At 36.7% G+C, this 21,784-nt stretch overlaps 2 protein-coding genes across 2 annotated transcripts in view; both read left to right on the top strand.

Moving 5' to 3' along the window:
* The window catches only part of CLEC2D (C-type lectin domain family 2 member D), a 157,633-nt gene extending 139,902 nt beyond the window's left edge, over window positions 1-17,731 (top strand). Inside the window, exons 18-21 of the mRNA XM_003829650.8 lie at window positions 1,149-1,259; window positions 8,111-8,295; window positions 13,036-13,139; window positions 14,964-17,731. Of these exons, the coding sequence (XP_003829698.2) occupies window positions 1,149-1,259; window positions 8,111-8,295; window positions 13,036-13,139; window positions 14,964-15,078 (515 nt within the window). The 3' untranslated portion in view covers window positions 15,079-17,731. The remainder of the gene's footprint in view (window positions 1-1,148; window positions 1,260-8,110; window positions 8,296-13,035; window positions 13,140-14,963) is intronic.
* LOC100971311 (nucleophosmin-like) lies at window positions 14,970-17,731 on the top strand. The gene has a single exon (XM_055095373.1). It carries the CDS (start codon window positions 15,384-15,386, stop codon window positions 16,434-16,436), a length of 1,053 nt encoding a protein of 350 aa, XP_054951348.1. The 5' UTR covers window positions 14,970-15,383; the 3' UTR covers window positions 16,437-17,731.
* Window positions 17,732-21,784: the final 4,053 nt, after the last annotated feature.

Here is a 21,784-nt window from a genome sequence, read left to right on the forward strand (position 1 = left end):
AAAAATATGCCTATTTAGCTAAGGACAAACCTAGATAAATTAACTAGAAGTGTGAATTGTATGCAAGAGATTGTGTCAGAACAGGGTTCCAATAATGAACTTCATAAGAGGTTTTAGATAACCTAAGACATTTTGAAATATAACACAACTACAGGAAATTATACAATACAAATATGTAGCTTGATTAATTATTATAAGATAAACACCTTTGTTGACTCCTGATATGGCCTAGCTGTGTCTTCACCCAAATCTCACCTTGAATTGTAGTTCTCATAATCCCCACTTGTCATGGGAGGGACCCAGTGGGAGATAACTGAATCATGGAGTTGGTTACCCTCGTGCTGTTCTTGTGATAGTGAGTGAGTTTTCATGATATCTGATGGTTTTATAAGGGGCTTTTACCCCTTTGTTAGGCACTTCTGTCTCCTGCTGCCATGTGAAAAAGAACACGTTTGCTTCCTCTTCCACCATTATTGTAAGTTTCCTGAGGCCTCCCCAGCCATGTAGAACTGTGAGTCAGTTAAACTTCTTTCCTTTTTAAATTATCCAGTCTTGGGCAGTTCTTCATAGCAGTGAGGATGGACTAATACAACTGCTAACATTGTCTGAGAAAGATCCTTGTTATGTGGCTCAGAGGCCCTCCATGTATTCTTAACTATTCACTCTCCTATCCTTCCAAGAATAACACTAATTTGACCTCTACAATAATCACTTTATCACTCCAGTTTTGCCTTTTTTCCTCCAAAACAATGCCTTTTAATCGATAGATTTCCTCTTAATATCATTTAAAAGTATTTCTTTACATTTTTAGACAGGAATCAGAATAATTTGCTATGTTGAATTTCCAGTTACTTGGATTTTGTTGATTTCATTCCTGTGGTTTAGTTGACATGAATCTCTCCAATTGAAATGACATGAAATCTCTCCAACTTGAAAATGGTAGCTGGAAAGTTAAAATCAATTCTTTTAACTTTGGAAAATGACTAAATTCTGGAGATAGAATAGTAAGTTCATAAGATGACAGGTCATTTGCATCCTCTAGTGAAAAGCGAAGGAATTAAATAAAAATAACATTTTGATGCTTAATGTTTCTGGCAGTATTATGTCTGTATTTAATTGTTAAAATGTTTTTCAATAATTTTTTCCAGATTGTCTGCATTCAAAAGAGCATTCTATTAAAGCTACCTTAATTTGGCGCTTATTTTTCTTAATCATGTTTCTGACAATCATAGTGTGTGGAATGGTTGCTGCTTTAAGCGGTAAGTGAACTGTAATCTTTATTCATCTAGAGAGAATTATACTTGTAAAAAGAAGAGGAAGAATCTGAATAATTTTGTTATTCTTTACAGCTTTTAATATATTGTCTCACTAACTGAGTTAAACTCCAATAACTTTTTAAGTGGCACCAAAAATTTTAATTATGTAAATAGGGTTCACATTATTCCAAGTTTAGTGAGATGATCAGAGTCTTCAGAAGGTAGAAGACAGACCACTATTCCTTAAGAATATTGATGCAAAAATTAAAAAAAATAGTAAACTGAAAAATAGTCTCTTGTCCAATCTAGGGACATGGTTAATTTTACCTCCACAACAACCTTGTTTCATGAAAAATAGCAAAACAGATGGTTTAAAGTACACAAAACTACTAAGTGGCTGTATAACATCACAGGCAGCCTGTTCTTTCTTCCTAGCTATTTGAGCATGTTCTGGCCCTTGTTTTTTTTAGCATATGTAGCCCATCTTCCTAGAAAACAAACTCCTTTTAGTGATTGTACCCTGAAAGCAATTAGCTATAAAAATTATCTTGTACTTCAAAACATGCTTGCAGTGCATCTAATATAGACCAAGCTAAGACATAGAAAACTACAAAAGCACTTTCCCCAGACCTCATGCCAATCTGGATATCAACCTAAAATCTACCCCGTTACTACATTCTAAAGTAATTTCAGAGAGACCCTTCAAATACTGCTTATGTAACTTAAGAGTCAGCAATACTTGGAGCACTCCATATAACACTCTAAATAATTTCTATTCATTTGCAAATATTTTGCTTATTATCTTTTGGCATTTTGAAACCACAGATAATATACTTTATACATTTATGAAGCAAAAATAATTTTTTTATTTCAGAGATTTAAGTCAACTAATTGTAACTATTTAAGAAAGAAAAAATTGGAAAGAGACAATTTCTGTAGTTTGTAAGTACCTCAATATTAATCAAGGGAATGTATTCTGAAATATAATTTAAATTTATAGCCCTTTTTTTTTTACAGTAAGCATATGAAATTGACACTTACGACTGTTTTCCTTTATTACTGTTTTCCTTTATTATGTGTTTCTCTTCCTTTCAGCTAGCACTTTGACTGGAAATGATTTCTTGTGTGGAGCCAATAGCTGGAGCCATCTTCTAATCTGGTCATTTTCTTTCTTTCTTTTTTTAAATGTGTTATTATGTATTACTTTATATCATTTTTATGTTTTATTTAACATTTAGATTGTTAGTTAACTATTCAAGTGTGGTATTTCCCCATTTAAATCGAGTTATTTAGATTGGCTTTAGTTATAAAAATTCCTAATAGAGCTTTGTAGTTATAGCTCTGGTCCCTAACTTTTTTTTTAAATTATACTTTAAGTTCTGGGATAAATGTGCAGAACCTGCAGGTTTGTTACATAGGTATACACGTGCCATGGTGGTTTGATGCACCTATCAACCCATCATCTATATTAGGTATTTCTCCTAATGCTATCCCTCCCGTTGCCCCCCAACCCTCAACACGCCTCAGTGTGTGATGTTCCGCTCCCTGCATCCATGTGTTCTCATTGTTCAGCTCCCACATATGAGTGAGAACCTGCAGTATTTGGTTTTCTGTTCCTGTGTTAGTTTGATGAGAATGATGGTTTCCAGTTTCATTTGTCTCCCTGCAAAGAATATGAACTCATTCTTCTTTATGGCTGTATAGTATTCCATGGTGTATGTGTGCCACATTTTCTTTATCCAGTCTATCATTGATGAGCATTTGGGTTGGTTCCAAGTCTTTGCTATTGTGAATAGTGCCACAATAAACATACGAGTGCATGTGTCTTTATAGTAGAATGATTTATAATCCTTTGGGTATAGACCCAGTATTTCTGGTTATAGATCCTTGAGGAATTGCCACACTGTATTTTCCAAAATGGTTGAACTAATTTACACTCCCACCAACAGTGTAAAAGTGTTCCTATTTCTCTACATCCTCTTCAGCGTCTGTTGTTTCCTGACTTTTTAATGATTGTCATTGTAACTGGCATGAGATGGTATCTCATTGTTGTTTTGATTTGAATTTCTCTAATGATCAGTTATGATGAGCTTTTTATCATGTATTTGTTGGCCACATAAATGTCTTCTTTTGTGAAGTGTCTGTTCATATCTTTTGCCCATTTTTTGATAGGGTTTTTTGTTTTATTCTTGCAAATTTTTTTAAGTTCCTTGTAGATTCTAGATATTAGCTGTTTGTCAAATGGATAGATTGCAAAATTTGTCTCCCATTCTGTAGGTTGCCTGTTCACTCTGATGATAGTTTTTGTTTTTTTTGTGTGTGTGTGTGCAGAAGCTCTTTAGTTAAATTAGATCCCACTTGTCAATTTTTGCTTTTGTTGCAATTGCTTTTGGTGTATTAATCATAAAACCTTTGCCCATGCCTGTGTCCTGAATGGTATTGCCTAGGTTTTGTTCTCAGGTTTTTATGGTTTTAGGTCTTATGTTTAAGTCTTTAATCCATCTTGAGCTAATTTTTGTATAAGGTGTAAGGAAGGGGTCCAGCTTCAGTTTTCTGCATATGGCTAGCCAGTTTTCTCAACACCATTTATTAAATAGGGAATCCTTTCCCCATTGCTTGTTTTTGTCAGGTTTGTCAAAGATCAGATGGTTGTAGATGTTGGGTGTTATTTCTGAGGCCTCTGTTCTGTCCATTGGTCAATATATCTGTTTTGGTACCAGCACCATGCTGTTTTGGTTACTGTAGCCTTATAGTTTAATTTGAAGTCAGGTAGCATGATGCCTCCAGCTTAGTTCTTTTTGCTTAGGATTGTCTTGGCTATACAGGCTCTTTTTTGGTTCCATACGAAATTTAAAGTTTTTTTTTTTTTAATTCTGTGAAGAAAGTCAATGGTAGCTTGATGGGAATAGCATTCAATCTATAAATTACTTTGAGCTATATGACTATTTTCATAATATTGATTCTTCCTATCTATGAGCATAGAATGATTTTCCATTTGTTTGTGTCATCTCTTATTTCCTTGAGCAGTGATTTGTAGTTCTCCTTGAAGAGGTCCTTCACATCTCTTGTAAGTTGTATTCTTAGGTATTTTATTCTCTTAGTAGCAATTGTGAATGGGAGTTCACTCATGATTTGGCTCTCTGTTTGTCTGTTATTGGTGTATAGGAATGCTTGTGATTTTTGCACATTGATTTTGTATCCTGAGAATTTGCTGAAGTTGCTTATCAGCTTAATAAGTTTTAAGGGGATGAGACAATGGGGTTTTCTAAATATACAATTCTGTCATCTGCAAACAGAGATAATTTGACTTCCTCTCTTCCTGTTGAATACACTTTCTTTCTTTCTTTCTTTTACCTGATTGCCCTGACTAGAACTTCCAGTACTATATTGAATAGGAGTGGTGAGAGAGGGCATCCTTGCCTTGTGCCAGTTTACAAAGGGAATGCTTCCAGCTTTTGGCCACTCAGTATGATATTCGCTATGAGTTTGTCATAAATAGCTTTTATTATTTTAATGTATGTTCCATCAATACCTAGTCTATTGTGTGTTTTTATCATGAAGGGGTGTTGAATTTTATCAAAGGCCTTTTCTGCATCTATTGAGATCATCATGTGGTTTTTGTCATTGGTTCTGCTTATGTAATGGATTACATTTATTAATTTACATATATTGAACCAGACTTTCATCCCAGGGATGAAACTGACTTGATCGTGGTAGATAAGCTTTTGATGTGCTGCTGGATTCGGCCGGCCAGTATTTTATTGAGGATTTTTGCCTTGATGTTCATCAGGAATATTGGCCTGAAATTTTCTTTTTTGTTGTATCTCTGCTAGGTTTTGGTATCAGGATGATGCTGGTCTCGTATAATGAGTTAGGGAGAATTCCTTCTTTTTCTATTGTTTGGAATAATTTCAGAAGGAATGGTACCAGCTCCTCTTCGTACCTCTCGTAGAATTCGGCAGTGCATTTGTCTGGACCTGGGCTTGTTTTGGTTAGGTAGGCTATTAATTACTGCCTCAGTTTCAGAACCTGTTATTGGTCTATTCAGGAATCTGATTTCTTCCTGGTTTAGTCTTGGGAGGGTGTATGTGTCCAGGAATTTATCCATTTCTTCCTTGCCTGGGTATCACCAGCAAAGGCTGAAGAAAAGCAAAGATTGCTGCCTGCTCCTTCCTCTGGAAGCTTCATCCCAGAGGGGCATGCACCAGATGCCAACTGAGCTGTCCTGTATGAGGTGCCTATCAACCCCTGCTAGGAGTTGTCTCCCAGTCAGGAGGCATGGGGGTCAGGGACCCACTTGAAAAGGCAGTCTTTCCCTCAGAAGAGCTCAAGCACTGTGCTGGGAGATCCACTGCTCTTTTCAGAGCTGGCCGGTAGGAATGTTTAAGTCTGCTGAAGCCGTGACCACAGCCACCCTTTCCCCCAGGTGCTCTGTCCCAGGGAGATAAGAGTTTTATCTATAAGCCCCTGACTGGGGCTGCTGCCTTTCTTTCAGAGATGCCCTGCCCAGAGAGGAGGAATCTGGAGAGGCAGTCCGGCTGCAGTGGCTTTGCTGCACTGTGGTGGGCTCCGCCCAGTCCGAACTTCCCCCAGGGCTTTGTTTACACTGTGAGGGGAAAATCACCTACTTAAGCCTCAGTAATGGCGGATGCACCTCCCCTCACCAAGCTTGAGCATCTGGGGTCCACTTCAGACTGCTGTGCTGGCAGCAAGAATTTCCAGCCAGTGGGTCTTAGCTTGCTGGGCTCTGTGGGGATTGGACCCACTGAGCAAGACCACTTGGCTCCCTGGCTTCAGCCCCCTTTCCAGCAGAGTGAATGATTCTGTCTCAGTGGGTTCCAGGCACCACTGGGGTAAGAAAAAAACTCCTGCAGTTATCTTGGTGACTGCCCAAATCGCCACCCAGTTTTGTGCTTGAAACCCAGGGTTCTGATAGTGTTGGCACTCCAGGGAATCTCCTGGTCTGTGGGTTGCAAAAACCGTGGGAAAAGCGTAGTATCTGGGCCAGATAGCACCTCACAGCACAGTCCCTCACAACTTCCCTTGGCTAGGGGAGGGAGTTCTCCCACCCCTTGTGCTTCCTGGGTGAAGCAGCGCCCCACCCTGCTTCTGCTTGCCCTCTGTGGGCTGCACCCACTTGTGTAACCAGTCCCAGTGAGATGATCCTGGTACCTCAGTTGGAAATGCAGAAATCACCTGCCTTCTGCATTGGTCTCACTGGGAACTGCAGACCAGAGCTGTTCCTAATCAGCCATCTTGCCCTCTCTGGTCTGGTCGTTTTCTTTAAATTGGTTGATACAGGAGCAGTGATAGCACAACAAATATGCACAGATTTGGGGAAAGTCATCCTGCCTTATGGTCTGGTTCAAGAAATTACATTTTAATAGTTATAATTTGGTACCTTGTTTGTGATACCAAACCAGATACAATACACGTTTGCCTCATGTTATGATTTGACATTCAGATTACACCAGTTATTATTCATAACCAAGAGTGATTTCTCATCTCGCAAGAGCCAAATCCAAGGATAATGGTGCCAATTGATAGTAATGATTCTATGAATACCCAGCATTCTGGTCTATCATAGACACTTTCAGAACCATTGAGTTGAAGGTAGAAGGTGGTTATATAATGGAAGATGAACTGGTAGCTACTAGGGGCTCAGTGACAACTATCTGGAGAGACATTCATTCATCTCGATCCCACATGAAGAGAGCATTTCTCCTGATTATATAAGAAGTGGGTCAGAAAAGCCTGTCCAGTGAAGTATTGCTGCCTTCAAAGTGTAGAAAACCTCACTAAATCTCCTTAGTGGAAGGAAGTTCACTGTACAACAACTTATTTCATATTTATGGTAGTATTTAGACATATACAAGGCTTTTTCACATCAAGAAACCTTATTCACATAAGGCATCTCTATCCTGCCCTTCATTTTACCAAGTCATCTGGAGCAGCAGTCCCCAACCTTGTTGGCATGAGGGACCAGTTTTGTGAAAGACAACGTTTTCATGGACTGGGGTCAAGGAATGGTTTGGGGATAATTTAAGTGCATTACTTTTATTGTGCTCTTTATTTCCATTATTATTACATTGTGTAATAATATATAATAAAATAATTATACAACTCACCATAATGTAGAATCAGTGGGAACCCTGAGCTAGTTTTTCTGAAAGTAGATGGTACCATCTGTGAGTGATGAGAGACAGTGACAGTTCATCAGGCATTAGATTCTCACAAGGAGCCCACAACCTAGATTCCTCACATGAGAAGTTCCCAATAGGGTTTGCCCTCCTATGAGAATCTAATGCCACTGCTGATCTGACAGGAGGTGGAGCTCATGAGGTAATGTGAGTGATGGGGAGTGGCTGTAAATACAGATGAAGCTTCACTTACTCATTCGCTGCTTACCTCCTGCTGTGCAGCCTGCTTCCTGACTCATCCATGGACCAGTACTGATCCATGGCCTAGGGGTTGGGGACCCCTAATCTAGAGCACTTGGAGAACTATCTGTTCTCCAAAGCTGATCAAATGCTATCATTAATGTATCTAATATTTTAAGAAAGGGTAACACTGTTGAGAGCCAAATAGATACATGGCCCAGAGCAAGCTTAAGTTACTAATAACTCCTTTTTCAGCTCACCCCCTGCTGAAGGCATGAGTTTGAATCTCAGTTTTGCCATTTGCTGTGTAATGTATGCAATTATATTTAGCATCATATTTCTCATTTGAAAAATGAAAATAATACACTTAATACTTAACAGGAGTGTCAGAAAGTATATTAGCACTTGGTAATTTATACAATACAATATAAAAGTAAGAAATTTTTATTTTATTTATTTTTATTTTATTTTCAGCAATAAGAGCTAACTGCCATCAAGAGCCATCAGTATGTCTTCAAGCTGCATGCCCAGAAAGCTGGATTGGTTTTCAAAGAAAGTGTTTCTATTTTTCTGATGACACCAAGAACTGGACATCAAGTCAGAGGTTTTGTGACTCACAAGATGCTGATCTTGCTCAGGTTGAAAGCTTCCAGGAACTGGTAAGAAAATAGTTCTGGCCAGAATCAAAGATTCAGCCCTACAAGGATATGTTTTCCTGTGAAATTATCTAAGAGGTAGGTTTAGACATCTGCTTTTACATTGATTTTTTTTTTTTTTTTGCATAACGAAAGAGTAACCTAGCATGTATTATATTTTACAGTGAACCATCTAAAATTACCTTAATATTCGTGGCAGGAACAGGCCCAGAGGGCAAGCAAGCCAGAGCCTTCTTTGACTTGTGAGCCAGAACTGTGCAAATAAGGATTAGAAAAGTATTGGTAGAAACCCAATTTTAAGTTTGTACGAAATTAGCAACATTGTTTCAAAATAAATCAAACAAGGCCAGGAGCAGTGGCACATGCCTGTAATCCCAGCACTTTGGGAGGCCAAGGCGGGTGGATCACTTGAGGTCAGGAGTTTGAGATCAGCCTGGCCAACATGGTGAAACCCAATCTCAACTAAAAAATACAAAAATTAGCTGGGCATGGTGGCATATGCCTGTAATTCCAGCTACTCAGGAGGCTGAGGCAGCAGAATTGCTTGAACCTGGGAGGTGGAGGCCTACAGTTAGCTGAAATCATGCTACTGTACTCCAGCCTAACAGAGTGAGACTCTATCTCAAAAAAATAATAAAATAAAAACAATAAGTCAAGCAAGAATGATGTCATAGAGGTTGGTAGACTAAAAAGCTACAGAAATCTGTTCCTCCACTGAGAAAACTATTGAACTGTCAAAAACTGTCTGAAGTAACTATTTTGGAATTCTCGAGTCTAGTTAAACACTGGAAGCATCAAGGGAAGAGTTAGATAAAGAGGATGATAAATTTTGGTTAATGTTGGTGAATTTCAGCCTTTCCACTCAATAATAACTATTTTCCACACCCCATTATTGCAGGGATCCATGGGAACTGCTGCCCATGTTCTTGTAATGAATTCCTGCAGCCAGGGTGAACAATAAGCACCTTTTTGTCCAAATATCAGGGTTATTGCTGATTTCTGCCTTTGAATGCTGAGGGGCAGACACAGAAGTGGGCTATCATTGCATCAGTCCTCATCAGCTGAAGTGGCTTCCCAAGGATTTAAATAAATAGTATGTGTTTTTCCTCCCTTTAGGAAGCAGTCATTTAAGACAATTTTTATTAGATAACTGGCTGACAGCAGAGATAACAGAACAGAGATTTCAATGACCATGCACAACAGAGAATAAAAATAGTTGGGAAAAAATCATGACCAAATGACTCTGAGCCACAACAACCAAGATTTGACAATCCCTGAAGAGCAAAATAATTAAGTTACCAGAGTTACCACAACATAGTACTCATAATGTCCAGTTCTCAAAAAAAAATTACAAAACATGCAAAGAAAAGTATGGTTCATTCACAGGAAAAAAAAAGTAATCTGACAGAAACTATCCCTGAAGAGGCTCAGATATTAAAAATATGAGTCAAAAATGTTAAATCAGCTGTCTTAAGTATAACCAATGAGTTAAAGGAAACTAGACAAAAAGCTAAAGGAAACCGAAAACATAATAAATGAACAAAATTAGAATATCAATATAAAGGTAGAAATTGTAAAAAAGAACCAAGCAAAAATTCCAGAGCTGAAAAGTACAATGACTGAAATTTTAAAATAATTTTAAAAACTCAATGAAGAAGTTCAACAGCAGATTTGAGAAGTAAGAGATCAGAAAACTTGAAAATAAGATAATTGAAACAATCCAGACTAAGAAAAACAAAGAAAAAGAATGAAGATAAATAAATTCTAAGGAACCTGTAGGACATCAGCAAACATACTAACATATGTACTGTAGAAATCCAGGAAAGAGAAGAGAAAGAGAAGCAGAGAAATACACTTAAAGAAATAATGAACAAAACTTTCCAAAATCTGAGGAAATACATAAATATATACATCCAAGAGGCTCAATGAACTCCAAAAGGGTAAACTTAAAGAGATCTACATTGAGAAAAAATATAGTCAAGTTGACAAAATCCAAAGAGAGAATTTTGAAAGCAGTCAGAATGAAGCAACTCATCATTTACATAAGACCCTGAATAAAATTAATAGCTGATTTTCTCTGAGAAACCATGGAGATCAGAAGGTAGTGGAATGGCATATATAAATGTCTGAAAGAAAAAATAAAACTGCCAAACATGAATTCTATGTATAGCAAAGTTGTCCTTCAAGAATGAAGGAAAAATAACACATTTTCAGATAACCAATAATTAAGGGATTTTATTACCAGTAGACATGTGCTACAGAAAATGCTAAAGGAAACCTTTTAGGCTGAACTGAAAGGACACTAGACAGCAATTCAGAGCCTCCAAAATAAAGAATATTCATAAAAGTAACAATAGAGGTAAATATAAAACCCAGAATTACTACATGTGTCATATAGTTTATAACTTCTCCTGTTTATAGCTTTCTATATTTATATTTATCTATAATTTCATAGGCAAATGAATAAAAATTATAAATCTATGATAGTGGTCATATAATGTATAAAGATGCAATCTGTGACAATCTTATGAAGCAGGAGGGATGAAGACATATAGGATCAAAATGTTTGCATAGTTATTGAAGCTATGTTGATATTATGAAATTATATTGTTACAAGTTTAAGATGCTAATTATAATTCTCAAGGTAATCACTAATAAAATTACCAAAATTATGCAGAAAAGGAAAAAAGAAAAACAATACACTATAAAAAACCAATTAAATACAAAAAATGTCAGTAACAGACAACTTGAGAAACAAAGACATATAAGATATAGAGAAAACAAATGATTAAATGGCAAAAGTAAATCTTGTTTTAGTAATCACATTAAATAGAAAAGGATGAAGCCATCCTATTAAAGGGCTGAGACTGACAAGTTGGCTAAAAACTAAAATAAATTAAAAAGAAAAACAAGACTCATCTACATGCTGTCTATAAGAGACTTGCCTTAGATATAAGGACACAAAGAAGTTGAAAGTAAAAGGACTGAAAAAGATATTCCATACAAACAGTAGTAACCAAGATAGTGCCGAGTGGCTATATTTTTGTCAAACAAAATAAACTAAAGTAAAATTTACAAGAGAAAAAGAAGGGCATTATGCATTGACAAAAATTTTGACATAGCCAAATAATTATGTTATAAAATATATGTACTTAATAATACAGCCTCAAAATATATGAAGCAATAATTGCTATAATTTAAGGGAGAAAAGAACAGTTCTATGAAAAGTTGGAGAATGAAATATTCCACTTTCAACATGAGATTAAACAACTAGACATAAGATCAATAAGGAAATAGAAAAATTGAACAACACTATAAACCAATTATCCCTAACAGGCATATACAGAAGAATCTACCCAACAAGAGCAGAACATTAATTCTTCTCAAATGCACATGGAACATTCTTAAAAATAAACCATATGTTAGGCCACAAAACAAGTGTTAATAAGTTTGAAAATTTGAAGTCATAAAAAGTATCTTTTGCGATTACAATGGAATGAAGCTAGAAATCAATAACTAGAAAAACCGGAAAAGTCATGCATATGTAGAAATTTAAAAACCCACTCTTCAACAGCCATTGGTCAAAGAAGAAATCACAAGGGACATTAGAAAATACCTTGAGACAAATGAAGTAAAAATACAAATAGCACGTTTATGGTATACACTGAACATAGTTCTAAGAGGGAAATTTATAGCTGTGAACAGTTAACTAAAAAAGAAGAAAGATCTCAAATCCATAGCCTAACGGTACACTGTAAGGAACTAAAAAAAGTAAAGCAAAAATAGAAGTCATCTTTATGATTTGAAAGAGTAAAAGATTTACCTAATAAGTCCCTAAATTTACTACTAATAAAGAAAATTGTCTATATATTTAATTGCATTAAAATTCAGAACTTGTAATCATAAAAAGGACAGTACACATTGACAAGGAAACACAGCAAAGGAAACCAGCCTATGCTGCTGCTGTTGTGAGGATAATTTGGTACACTTACATTAGTTTGGTGTCTTTTCTTTCTCTCTCTCTCTTTCTTTCTTTCTCTTTCTTTTGTTCGTTCATTCGTTTCTTTTTGAGACAGAATCTCACTCTATTGTCCAGGCTGGAGTGCAGTGGCGTGATCTGGGCTCACTACAACTTTTGTCTCCCAGGTTCAAATGATTCTCATGCCTCAGCCTCCCAAATAGCTGGGATTATAGGTGCATGCCATCGTGCCCAGCTAATTTTTGTATTTTTTTTAATAGAGAGGGGGCTTCATCATGTTGGCCAAGGCTAGTCTCAAACTCTTGGCCTCAGGTGATCCGCCTGCCTCGGCCTCCCAAAGTACTGGGATTACAGGTGCCTGGCCTGGTGGTGTCATTTCTTAAAGTTGACAGAAAGCATATCCTGGGGCCTAAAAATTCTATTCTAGGACAGGTGCCAAGAATGTCATAGTAGCATACATTCCAAACTTGATAAAACCCTGGTGTCAACCGATAGTATAATAGATAAATTGGAGAAGAGTCATACAAAGGAGTACAATACAGAAACAAAAGTAACCAAATTATCAACAATTTCTCTCAGTTTTAAATTATCTTCTTTTGATATGTATGATAATATAGCACACCTATTCTGTATGTATTACTAAACAATACAAAATCAAAAGGAAGAAAATTATGAGTAGTTAAGAATATAGCATAGCAGCAACATTTCTGGGAGAGGATGGGTTATGTTAGATTAATGAATATCATCTCTGTGTTTTCTGAAAGAATTTCCTGTTGAGATATAAAGGCCCATCTGATCACTGGATTGGGCTGAGCAGAGAACAAGGCCAACCATGGAAATGGATAAATGGTACTGAATGGACAAGACAGTAAGTTCTAAAAATCTGGCAGTAATATTTGTATTTGAATTTACTTTGCATTAAATCTGAAGTATTCTCTAGTTACATGCTTTTAAAAATTCTCATTTTAAGATTAGTCATGAAAGAAGATGGTGCCAACTTGTATGTTGCAAAGGTTTCACAAGTTCCTCGAATGAATCCAAGACCTGTCATGGTGAGGGAGACTGACTGTGAACTTGGCTCCAGGCTTATCTATGTCATTTTCAAACACTTTCATTTTAAGCAAACCATACAATATCTTTAAGTCTGTTCCTTACCTCCACAACAAAATTAAATTGCACTTGTCCTCCTGATTTCACAGGGTTGATGTGAGGAACAGAGGTTTTGATGTATCAGGGAAAGATTATGAGTGACAGCAATTATACCTATTATTTAAAATAAGACAATAGTTTTAAAATTTTAAAATGGGTAAAGTTTGGCACTAGAAAATTTAATCTCAATTGTATGTTTATAGGATCTTCAGATTACTAAAAAGATTTGAGATAATGCTGGAAAAATTGGATTCACACAATTTCACTCAATGTTTGTCTGAGAGATGAGACAGTTTTGAAAAGCTACTTTATTGTAATACATTCATCAATATTGGAAATATAACTTTATTTAATAAAAAGAGCCCCAGACTGGACATTGGCAGGTTTGAAATGAGTTTTTTCTCATTAGCTTTTGACCTTGGATGGGATGGTAAGTTTTAGAAATCAGAGAACATGTACATTTATACATTGTTGTATCTACACTGCCTTGCACATTGTGACTGCTTCATAAATATCTAGAATTAACTTTTATTTCTTATTTTACAATATGGAAGTAGTAAATTTTCTCTACCTAATTCTTAAAATGGTTTTTTGTTTGTTTGTATTTTTGAGAGACAGGGTCTTACTCTGTTACCCAGGCTGGAGTGCAGTAGTACCATCGTGGCTCACTGCAGCCTTGACTTCCCTGGCTCAAGTGAGCCTCCCGTCTCAGCCTCCTGAGTAGCTGGGACTACAGGTGTGTGCCACCTTGCTTGGCTTTTTTTTTTTTTTTTTTTTTTCAGCGATGGGGTCTCACTATGTTGCCTGGGCTGATCTTGAACTCCTGAGCTCAAGCAATCCTCCCACCTCGGCCTCCCAAAATGTTGGAATTACAGGTGTGAGCCACCATGCCTGGCCTCTCAAAATATTTTAAGGATCAAATATATTATTAACTAACCAGTTTTTGGAAACTGCTCATCACTTAAAGAAATGTAAAATATTATATGATTAAGGTCTAACATGTTTCAACAATTAGCAAATTATATCATAGATGATAGTGATTCCAATGAGCAAAGAGGAAAAATTTATAATCCAAATGCTGACCTAAAATATCTGTGCCAAGCCATCTAAACTCAGCTAAATAGCACTGCAGTTTCAGTACTAAAACCACCAGGGAAGTAGGAGGAACAAAATCAAGCATGGTTTTTAGAAATAGCTGCTGAGTCTTCAGTTATTTAAGGAAGCAAAATATTGGGAAACTGTGTAAAGAAAACGTGTCAGACTTCTCCCATCAGCCAGCTAAGGCTTTGGATGTACTGGAAAGAATATTTTGCTTACAGACATGAAATAGGTTTGATTCAGGACTTTGCAGTATTCCTATAGTTGATTTATAACATCTCCTGCTAAGCAAAGCCCACTGACTAATTAGTCACCACTACACAAGGAAAAACAGCATTATTTTTAGAGGCTGAATTAATGTTAGTTTTCTCATTTTCTCATCTTCATTCTCTCTGCTTTTGAAGAAATGTTCAGTGGCCAACTGATTCTGCTTCTTCTCCTGCAGGTTTCCTATCCTGGGAGCAGGAGAGTGTGCCTATTTGAATGACAAAGGTGCCAGTAGTGCCAGGCACTACACAGAGAGGAAGTGGATTTGTTCCAAATCAGATATACATGTCTAGATATTACAGCAAAGCCCCAACTAATCTTTAGAAGCATATTGGAACTGATAACTCCATTTTAAAATGAGCAAAGAATTTATTTCTTATACCAACAGGTATATGAAAATATGCTCAATATCACTAATAACTGGGAAAATACAAATCAAAATCATAGTAAAATATTACCTGTTTTCATGGTGCTAATATTACCTGTTCTCCCACTGCTAATGACATACCCGAGACTGAGTAATTTATAAATAAAAGAGATTTAATTGACTCATAGTTCCACATGGCTGGGGAGGTCTTGCAATCATGACAGAAGGCAAATGGGAAGCAAAGTCATGTCTTATATGGTGGCAGGCAGGGGGACTTGTGCACAGGAACTCCTATTTATACAACCATCAGATATCTTGAGACAAGAACAGTATGGGGCTCCCTGGTGTGATTCCGTCCTGCGTGGCTGTTCTCTGGAGCAGCATTCATTTATCTTCGTCTGCCTTGTCTCCTACCTAAGTGTGTGCCGCCACCCGATGGAAGATTGGATGGACATGGACATGAGCCCCCTGAGGCCCCAGAACTATCTTTTCCGTTGTGAACTAAAGGCCGACAAAGATTATCACTTTAAGGTGGATAATGATGAAAATGGGCACCAGTTATCTTTAAGAATGGTCAGTTTAGGGGCTGGTGCAAAGGATGAATTGTACATTGTTGAAGCAGAGGCAATGAATTACGAAGGCAGTCCAATTAAAGTAACACTGGCAACTTTGAAAATGTCTGTACAGCCAACGGTTTCTCTTGGGGGCTTTGAAATAACACCACCAGTGGACTTAAGGTTGAAGTGTGGTTCAGGGCCAATGCATATTAGTGGACAGCACTTAGTAGCTGTGAAGGAAGGTGCAGAGTCAGAAGATGAAGAAGAGGAGGAGGTGAAACTCTTAAGTATATCTGGAAAGCAGTCTGCCCCTGGAGGTGGGCAGAAAAAAGTAAAACTTGCTGCTGGGGCTGCTGATGATGATGAAGATAATGATGGTGATTATGATGATGAGGAAGCTGAAGAAAAAGCGCCAGTGAAGAAATCTATACGAGATACTCCAGCCAAAAATGCACAAAAGTCAAATCAGAATGGAAAAGACTCAAAACCATCATCAACACCAAGATCAAAAGGACAAGAATCCTTCAAAAAACAGGAAAAATCTCCTAAAACACCAAAAGGATCTAGTTCTGTAGAAGACATTAAAGCAAAAATGCAAGCAAGTATAGAAAAAGGTGGTTCTCTTCCCAAAGTGGAAACCAAGTTCATCAATTATGTGAAGAATTTCTTCTGGATGACTGACCAAGAGGCTATTCAAGATCTCTGGCAGTGGAGGAAGTCTCTTTAAGAAAATAGTTTAAACAATTTGTTAAAAATTTTCCATCTTATTTCATTTCTGTAACAGTTGATATCTGGCTGTCCTTTTTATAATGCAGAGTGAGAACTTTCCCTACCATGTTTGATAAATGTTGTCCAGGTTCTGTTGCCAAAAATGTGTTGTCCAAAATGCCTGTTTAGTTTTTAAAGATGGAACTCCACCCTTTGCTTGGTTTTAAGTATGTATGGGATGCTATGATAGGACATAGTAGTAGCAGTGGTCAGACATGGAAATGGTGGGGAGACAAAAATATACACGTGAAATAAAACTCAGTATTTTAATAAAGTAAAAAAAAAAAAAAGGTATGGGGAAAACTGCCCCCATAAAGCAATTGTCTCCACCTGGCCCTGCCCTTTGCATGTGGAGATTATTACAATTCAAGGTGAAATTTGGGTGGAGACACAACCAAACCATATCAGATGGCTATATCAAAAAGACAAGAAATAACAAGCATTGGTGAGAGTGTGGAGAAGACGGAACCCTTGTACACAGTTGGTGGGAACACAGTTTGGTGCAGCCATTATAGAAAACGGCATGGAGGTTCCTAAAGAAATTAAAAAGAGAACTACCATATGAGCCAGCAATCCCTTTTCCAGATATACACCCAAAGGAAATGAAATCACCACCTCATAAAGATATCTGCTTTCCTGTTTATTATAACACATCTTTATTCATAATAGCCAAGATACGGAACTAACTGAAGTGACCATTAACAGATGAATGGATAAAGAAATTGTCATATATATAAAACACACACATTATATACATATATATATATATATATAAAATAGAATATTATTCAGCCTTGTAAAAAGAAATCCTGTTATGTTGGGAACAAGCCCCCCAAAATCTGGCCATAAACTCACCCCAAAACTGGCCATAAACAAAATCTCTGCAGCACTGTGACATGTTAGTGATGGCCATAACACCCACGCTGGAAGGTTGTGGGTTTATGGGAATGAGGGCAAGGAACACGTGGCCCGCCCAGGGTGGAAAACCACTTAAAGGCGTTCTTAAGCTACAAACAATAGCATGAGCGATCTGTGCCTTAAGGACATGTTCCTGCTGCAGTTAACTAGCCCAATCTATTCCTTTAATTCGGCCCATCCCTTCATTTCCCATAAGGGATACTTTTAGTTAATTTAATATCTATAGAAACAATGCTAATGACTGGCTTGCTGTGAATAAATACATGGGTAAATCTCTGTTCTGGGCTCTCAGCTCTGAAGGCTGTGAGACCCCTGATTTCCCACTTCACACCTCTATATTTCTGTGTGTGTGTCTTTAATTCCTCTGGCGCTGCTGGGTTAGGATCTACCCGACTGAGCTGGTCTCGGCACTGTTATTTGAAACAATGTAAATAAACCTATAGGGTTTATTATATATACTAAGTGAAATAAGCCAGACACAGAAAAAAAATGTTGCATGATCTCACTTATAGTGAAACTTAAAAAAAAACCCAAATACATAGAAATAGAGTAGAATGGTGGTTACCAGAGATGAGGAAAATACAGAGACACAGGTCAAAAGATACAGAGTTGCAGTTACAAAGGGTGAGTATGTCTAGATATCTAACATACAGTATGAGGACTATAATAGTATTGCACTGTGTACTGAAAACTTGATGACAGATTTTAGATATTCTTACCACACACACAGACAAAAAGAAATGTAAGTATGTGAGATGAAGCTTATGTTAATTAGATTAAGTGTATGTACATAAAAACATCACATTATACACATCAAGTATATACAATAAAAAAGCACATTGGGAGATACATGATAAATTTCTATCTGCAGTTGCTATTTGCATTTTTAAAGGATATTTTTATTTTTTAAATTTTTAGCTGACAACTGTATAATTATGGAATACAATGTGATGTTCTGATATATGTGTACACTATGGAATGATTAAATCAAACTAACATTTCATCATCTCACATACTTATCATTTTCTGTGGTGAGAACATTTGAAATTTATTCTCTTGACAATTTTGAAAGATCCAATACACTATTATTAACTATAGTCACTATGCTGTGCAATAGATCTCAAAAGCTTATTCCTCTTAACTGAAACCTACTACTCTGTGACATGTGGGGAACATCTCTCTATTCCCCAGCCCCAGTCCCTAAATGTTGAATACACAATGGGGAAAAAATAGTCTTTTCAATGAATGGTGGTGGGAAAATTGTATATCCACATGCAGAAGAATAAAATTGGACCCTTACCTCCTACCATATATAAAAACCAACTGAAAATCGATTAAAGACTTAAACTGTAAAACTACTAAAAGAAAATATAGGGAGAAAGCTTCACAATGTTGGTCTGGGCTATAATTTTTGGATTTGACCTCAAAAGTAGATGCAACCACAGTGAAAATAAACAAATGAAATTGCATAAAATAAAAAATGTTTCTGCACAGCAAAGGAAATAATTAATGGAGTAAAGAGACAACTTACAGATTGGGAGAAGATATTTCCAAACTATTGTTGGGGCTCAGAAACGGATACCCTAACATATAGTGATTTGACAGGTGGAACTAAAGAAGACTCGAGGTCTCTCTGACCTCCTCCTCAACCTCTGTTTCTTAATCCTCTGTTTTCCCAGAGCACAGGAGGAAGTTGTTCTCTGAAGTTCCTTTATCTGCTTTAAGTTCAGACTCACCAAATAAGAAAACAGTTAATTCTGGTGCCTTCCATGGGTTTTCATTAACTGAAGTCATATTGTAGGAAAAAGAATGAAGTCTCTTAACCCACCTGGATAGATTTTTCTCACAAACCATTGTCTTCTCTGCAAGCCCAGTAGACTTTGTCCCAGGCCATTTATGTGATCTTCACCCCATTAAGTTCTCCCCAAATTATTTACTATTCCCCCCAAATCACCCACACTTCCCCATCTCCCTCTCCCCTAAGGACAAGGGTATATCACCATCTATACTCCATTGCTTGGTGGGGTGATCACTCTGATTCTCTGCATGCATTTTTATAGATTTGTTTGCCATTTATCCTATTAATCTGCATTCTGTCAATTGTGGCAAGTTATCAGCATATTTTTTAACTTTTAATTATTCTTAATGGAAAGACACTTCTGTATACACTGGAAATCTCAGGAAATTTCTTTTTTCCTTAAGCTTAATTGAAATGTTTACTTTTCAGTAAAATTTCAAGCTTGAGTAATGTTCATGCCTGCTTTTCATTGAAATAGAATGAAAAGGTTGCACAATAAAATATTATTTTCATGAAATTACTTCTAGTATAATTCTGAATAAACACTTTGAAAGGCAGCGAACTGTAAATATATTACAGCTATCTCTTATTCTTCAGGGTGGGTCTCAATTATGTAAAAGATGATTGGCTTTCTATTTTAAGTAATAGTCATTTTGAAAACACTTTAAAACTGTCAAGTGAAGTGTGATGGCTAATTTTGTATGTCAACTTGACTGAGATAAGGTATACTCAGCAGGGAAAGCATTATCTCTGGATGTGTCTATGAGGGCTTTTCTGAAAGAGATTGATGTTGGAATCACTAAGCTGTGTAAAGATGATCTACCTTCACCAATGTTGGCAGGCATCATCCAATCCGTGCAGGTCCTACCCAAACAGAGCAAAAAGTCAGGTAGGGTAAATTTATTCTCTTCTGAAGCTAGGGCATCCATTTCTTTCTACTCTCAGACATTGGAGTTCCCCTGTTTCAGACCTTTGGCCTTACACTGAGAATTATGCTTTGTTTTATTTAGGCATATTTTAATAATACTTCATGTATTGGTCAGGAAGACATTTCCTGGTTCTAAGGCTTTCGACTCAGACTAGATTACAACACTGGCTTTCCTGGTTCTCTAGCTTGCAGAAGAGAATACTAGGAAGCTTGTACTTCCTACATAGGTAAGAAGAGGAAGCTAAATCTCTGGCTTATAAACTATGTAACCAACCACAATTCACAAAGATTCCATAATTTCCTTGGCAGGAGGCTAAGATCTAAAGCCCAATATGATTGTACTTCTCTTATCAGTTTTCTGCAAACAAAAGAGAATAGAACTAAAATACAGCTTTGTTAAAATAATGTTGATTCATTTGCATGAAATATCAGATCACAGAAAAAACATTTTTATAAAATATGAGCTCTGTCACACTGGCCCTCATAGACACATCCAGAGATAATGCTTTCCCTGCTGAGTATACCTTATCTCAATCAAGTTGACATATAAAATTAGCCATCACACTTCACTTGACAGTTTTAAAATTAGGTTGTTTTTTCCAAATGACAAAAAGCAGGAGCAAACTGCAAGTGCTCCTGCAACACATCTAACAAGAAAGCCTTATCTGACTTTTATGAGGTTCAGTATCATGCCCAAACTGCATATTTCAAACTCTTGCCATCAGATTCACCTAAGAAGACAAAAGATCTATTGCCTTTGAACCTACATTCCCAAAGCGTGCAACATGAACTTGCCTACATCCAAAGGGTAACACCTTACGTAGTGAATTCCCAAAGTGTTGCTGAAATTATGAACAGTGCTCTGCCTCATACTGACAAGTGAAACCTCTATCTCTGATTGCCCAAAAATGTCTAATGAAGCTATAGCATCACTACAATTTGGAATAGACACTTAATCCAGAATTGAAGAGATATAGATAAAAATGAACTGAGTGCAATGCCAAGAGATAGGATAAATATGGCCCCCTCCAAAAAAAGATCCTAAGTCCTTGACAATGGTGCTAGAGATTTCTCACAAAACTCCAAGGAGTAAAACAAGAAACTATAAAGACAGATGGAGAACCACATGTTACGGTACATCATATAAACAACGAAGAGATGGTAGTCAATTGTGTAAGAATCTTGAAGTTGTTGGGTTCAAATAAAGAGAATTATGAAATGAAATAAGTATCCAATTAACACAGGAAATAATATGAACAATGGGGTTAGGAGAACAGAGATCAATGTAAGAGATGTTTCCAAAAGTAATGATGTTGTCATGGAAGTTGGCAGATGATCAAATTATCAGGTATGTAAAACTGATCATGAAGGTGTTCCAAGGAAATTAATTGTTTCATCAATATTGAACCCAAAATTAAATCAACCCAAACATAGAAAAGGAAAAAAAAAAGGCAAAAGGCACAGTGTAATGATGCTCTCTTTACTCCTTTGGAAGGGATTGATAAAATTGCAACTACTTCTTGTATAAAGAATCATCCATTTTATAGATGACTACAAATTCAATCCTAAACCTTCAAATACAATGAAAAGAAAGTATGTACTGAGAGCTGGAATGACTACTCACCTAGGCCAAACTCTCACCTAGGAATGAAGCATCAGGCAC

The sequence above is a fragment of the Pan paniscus genome, chromosome 10, assembly GCF_029289425.2.
Source record: "Pan paniscus chromosome 10, NHGRI_mPanPan1-v2.0_pri, whole genome shotgun sequence".
NCBI classification, from domain to species: Eukaryota; Metazoa; Chordata; class Mammalia; order Primates; family Hominidae; genus Pan; species Pan paniscus.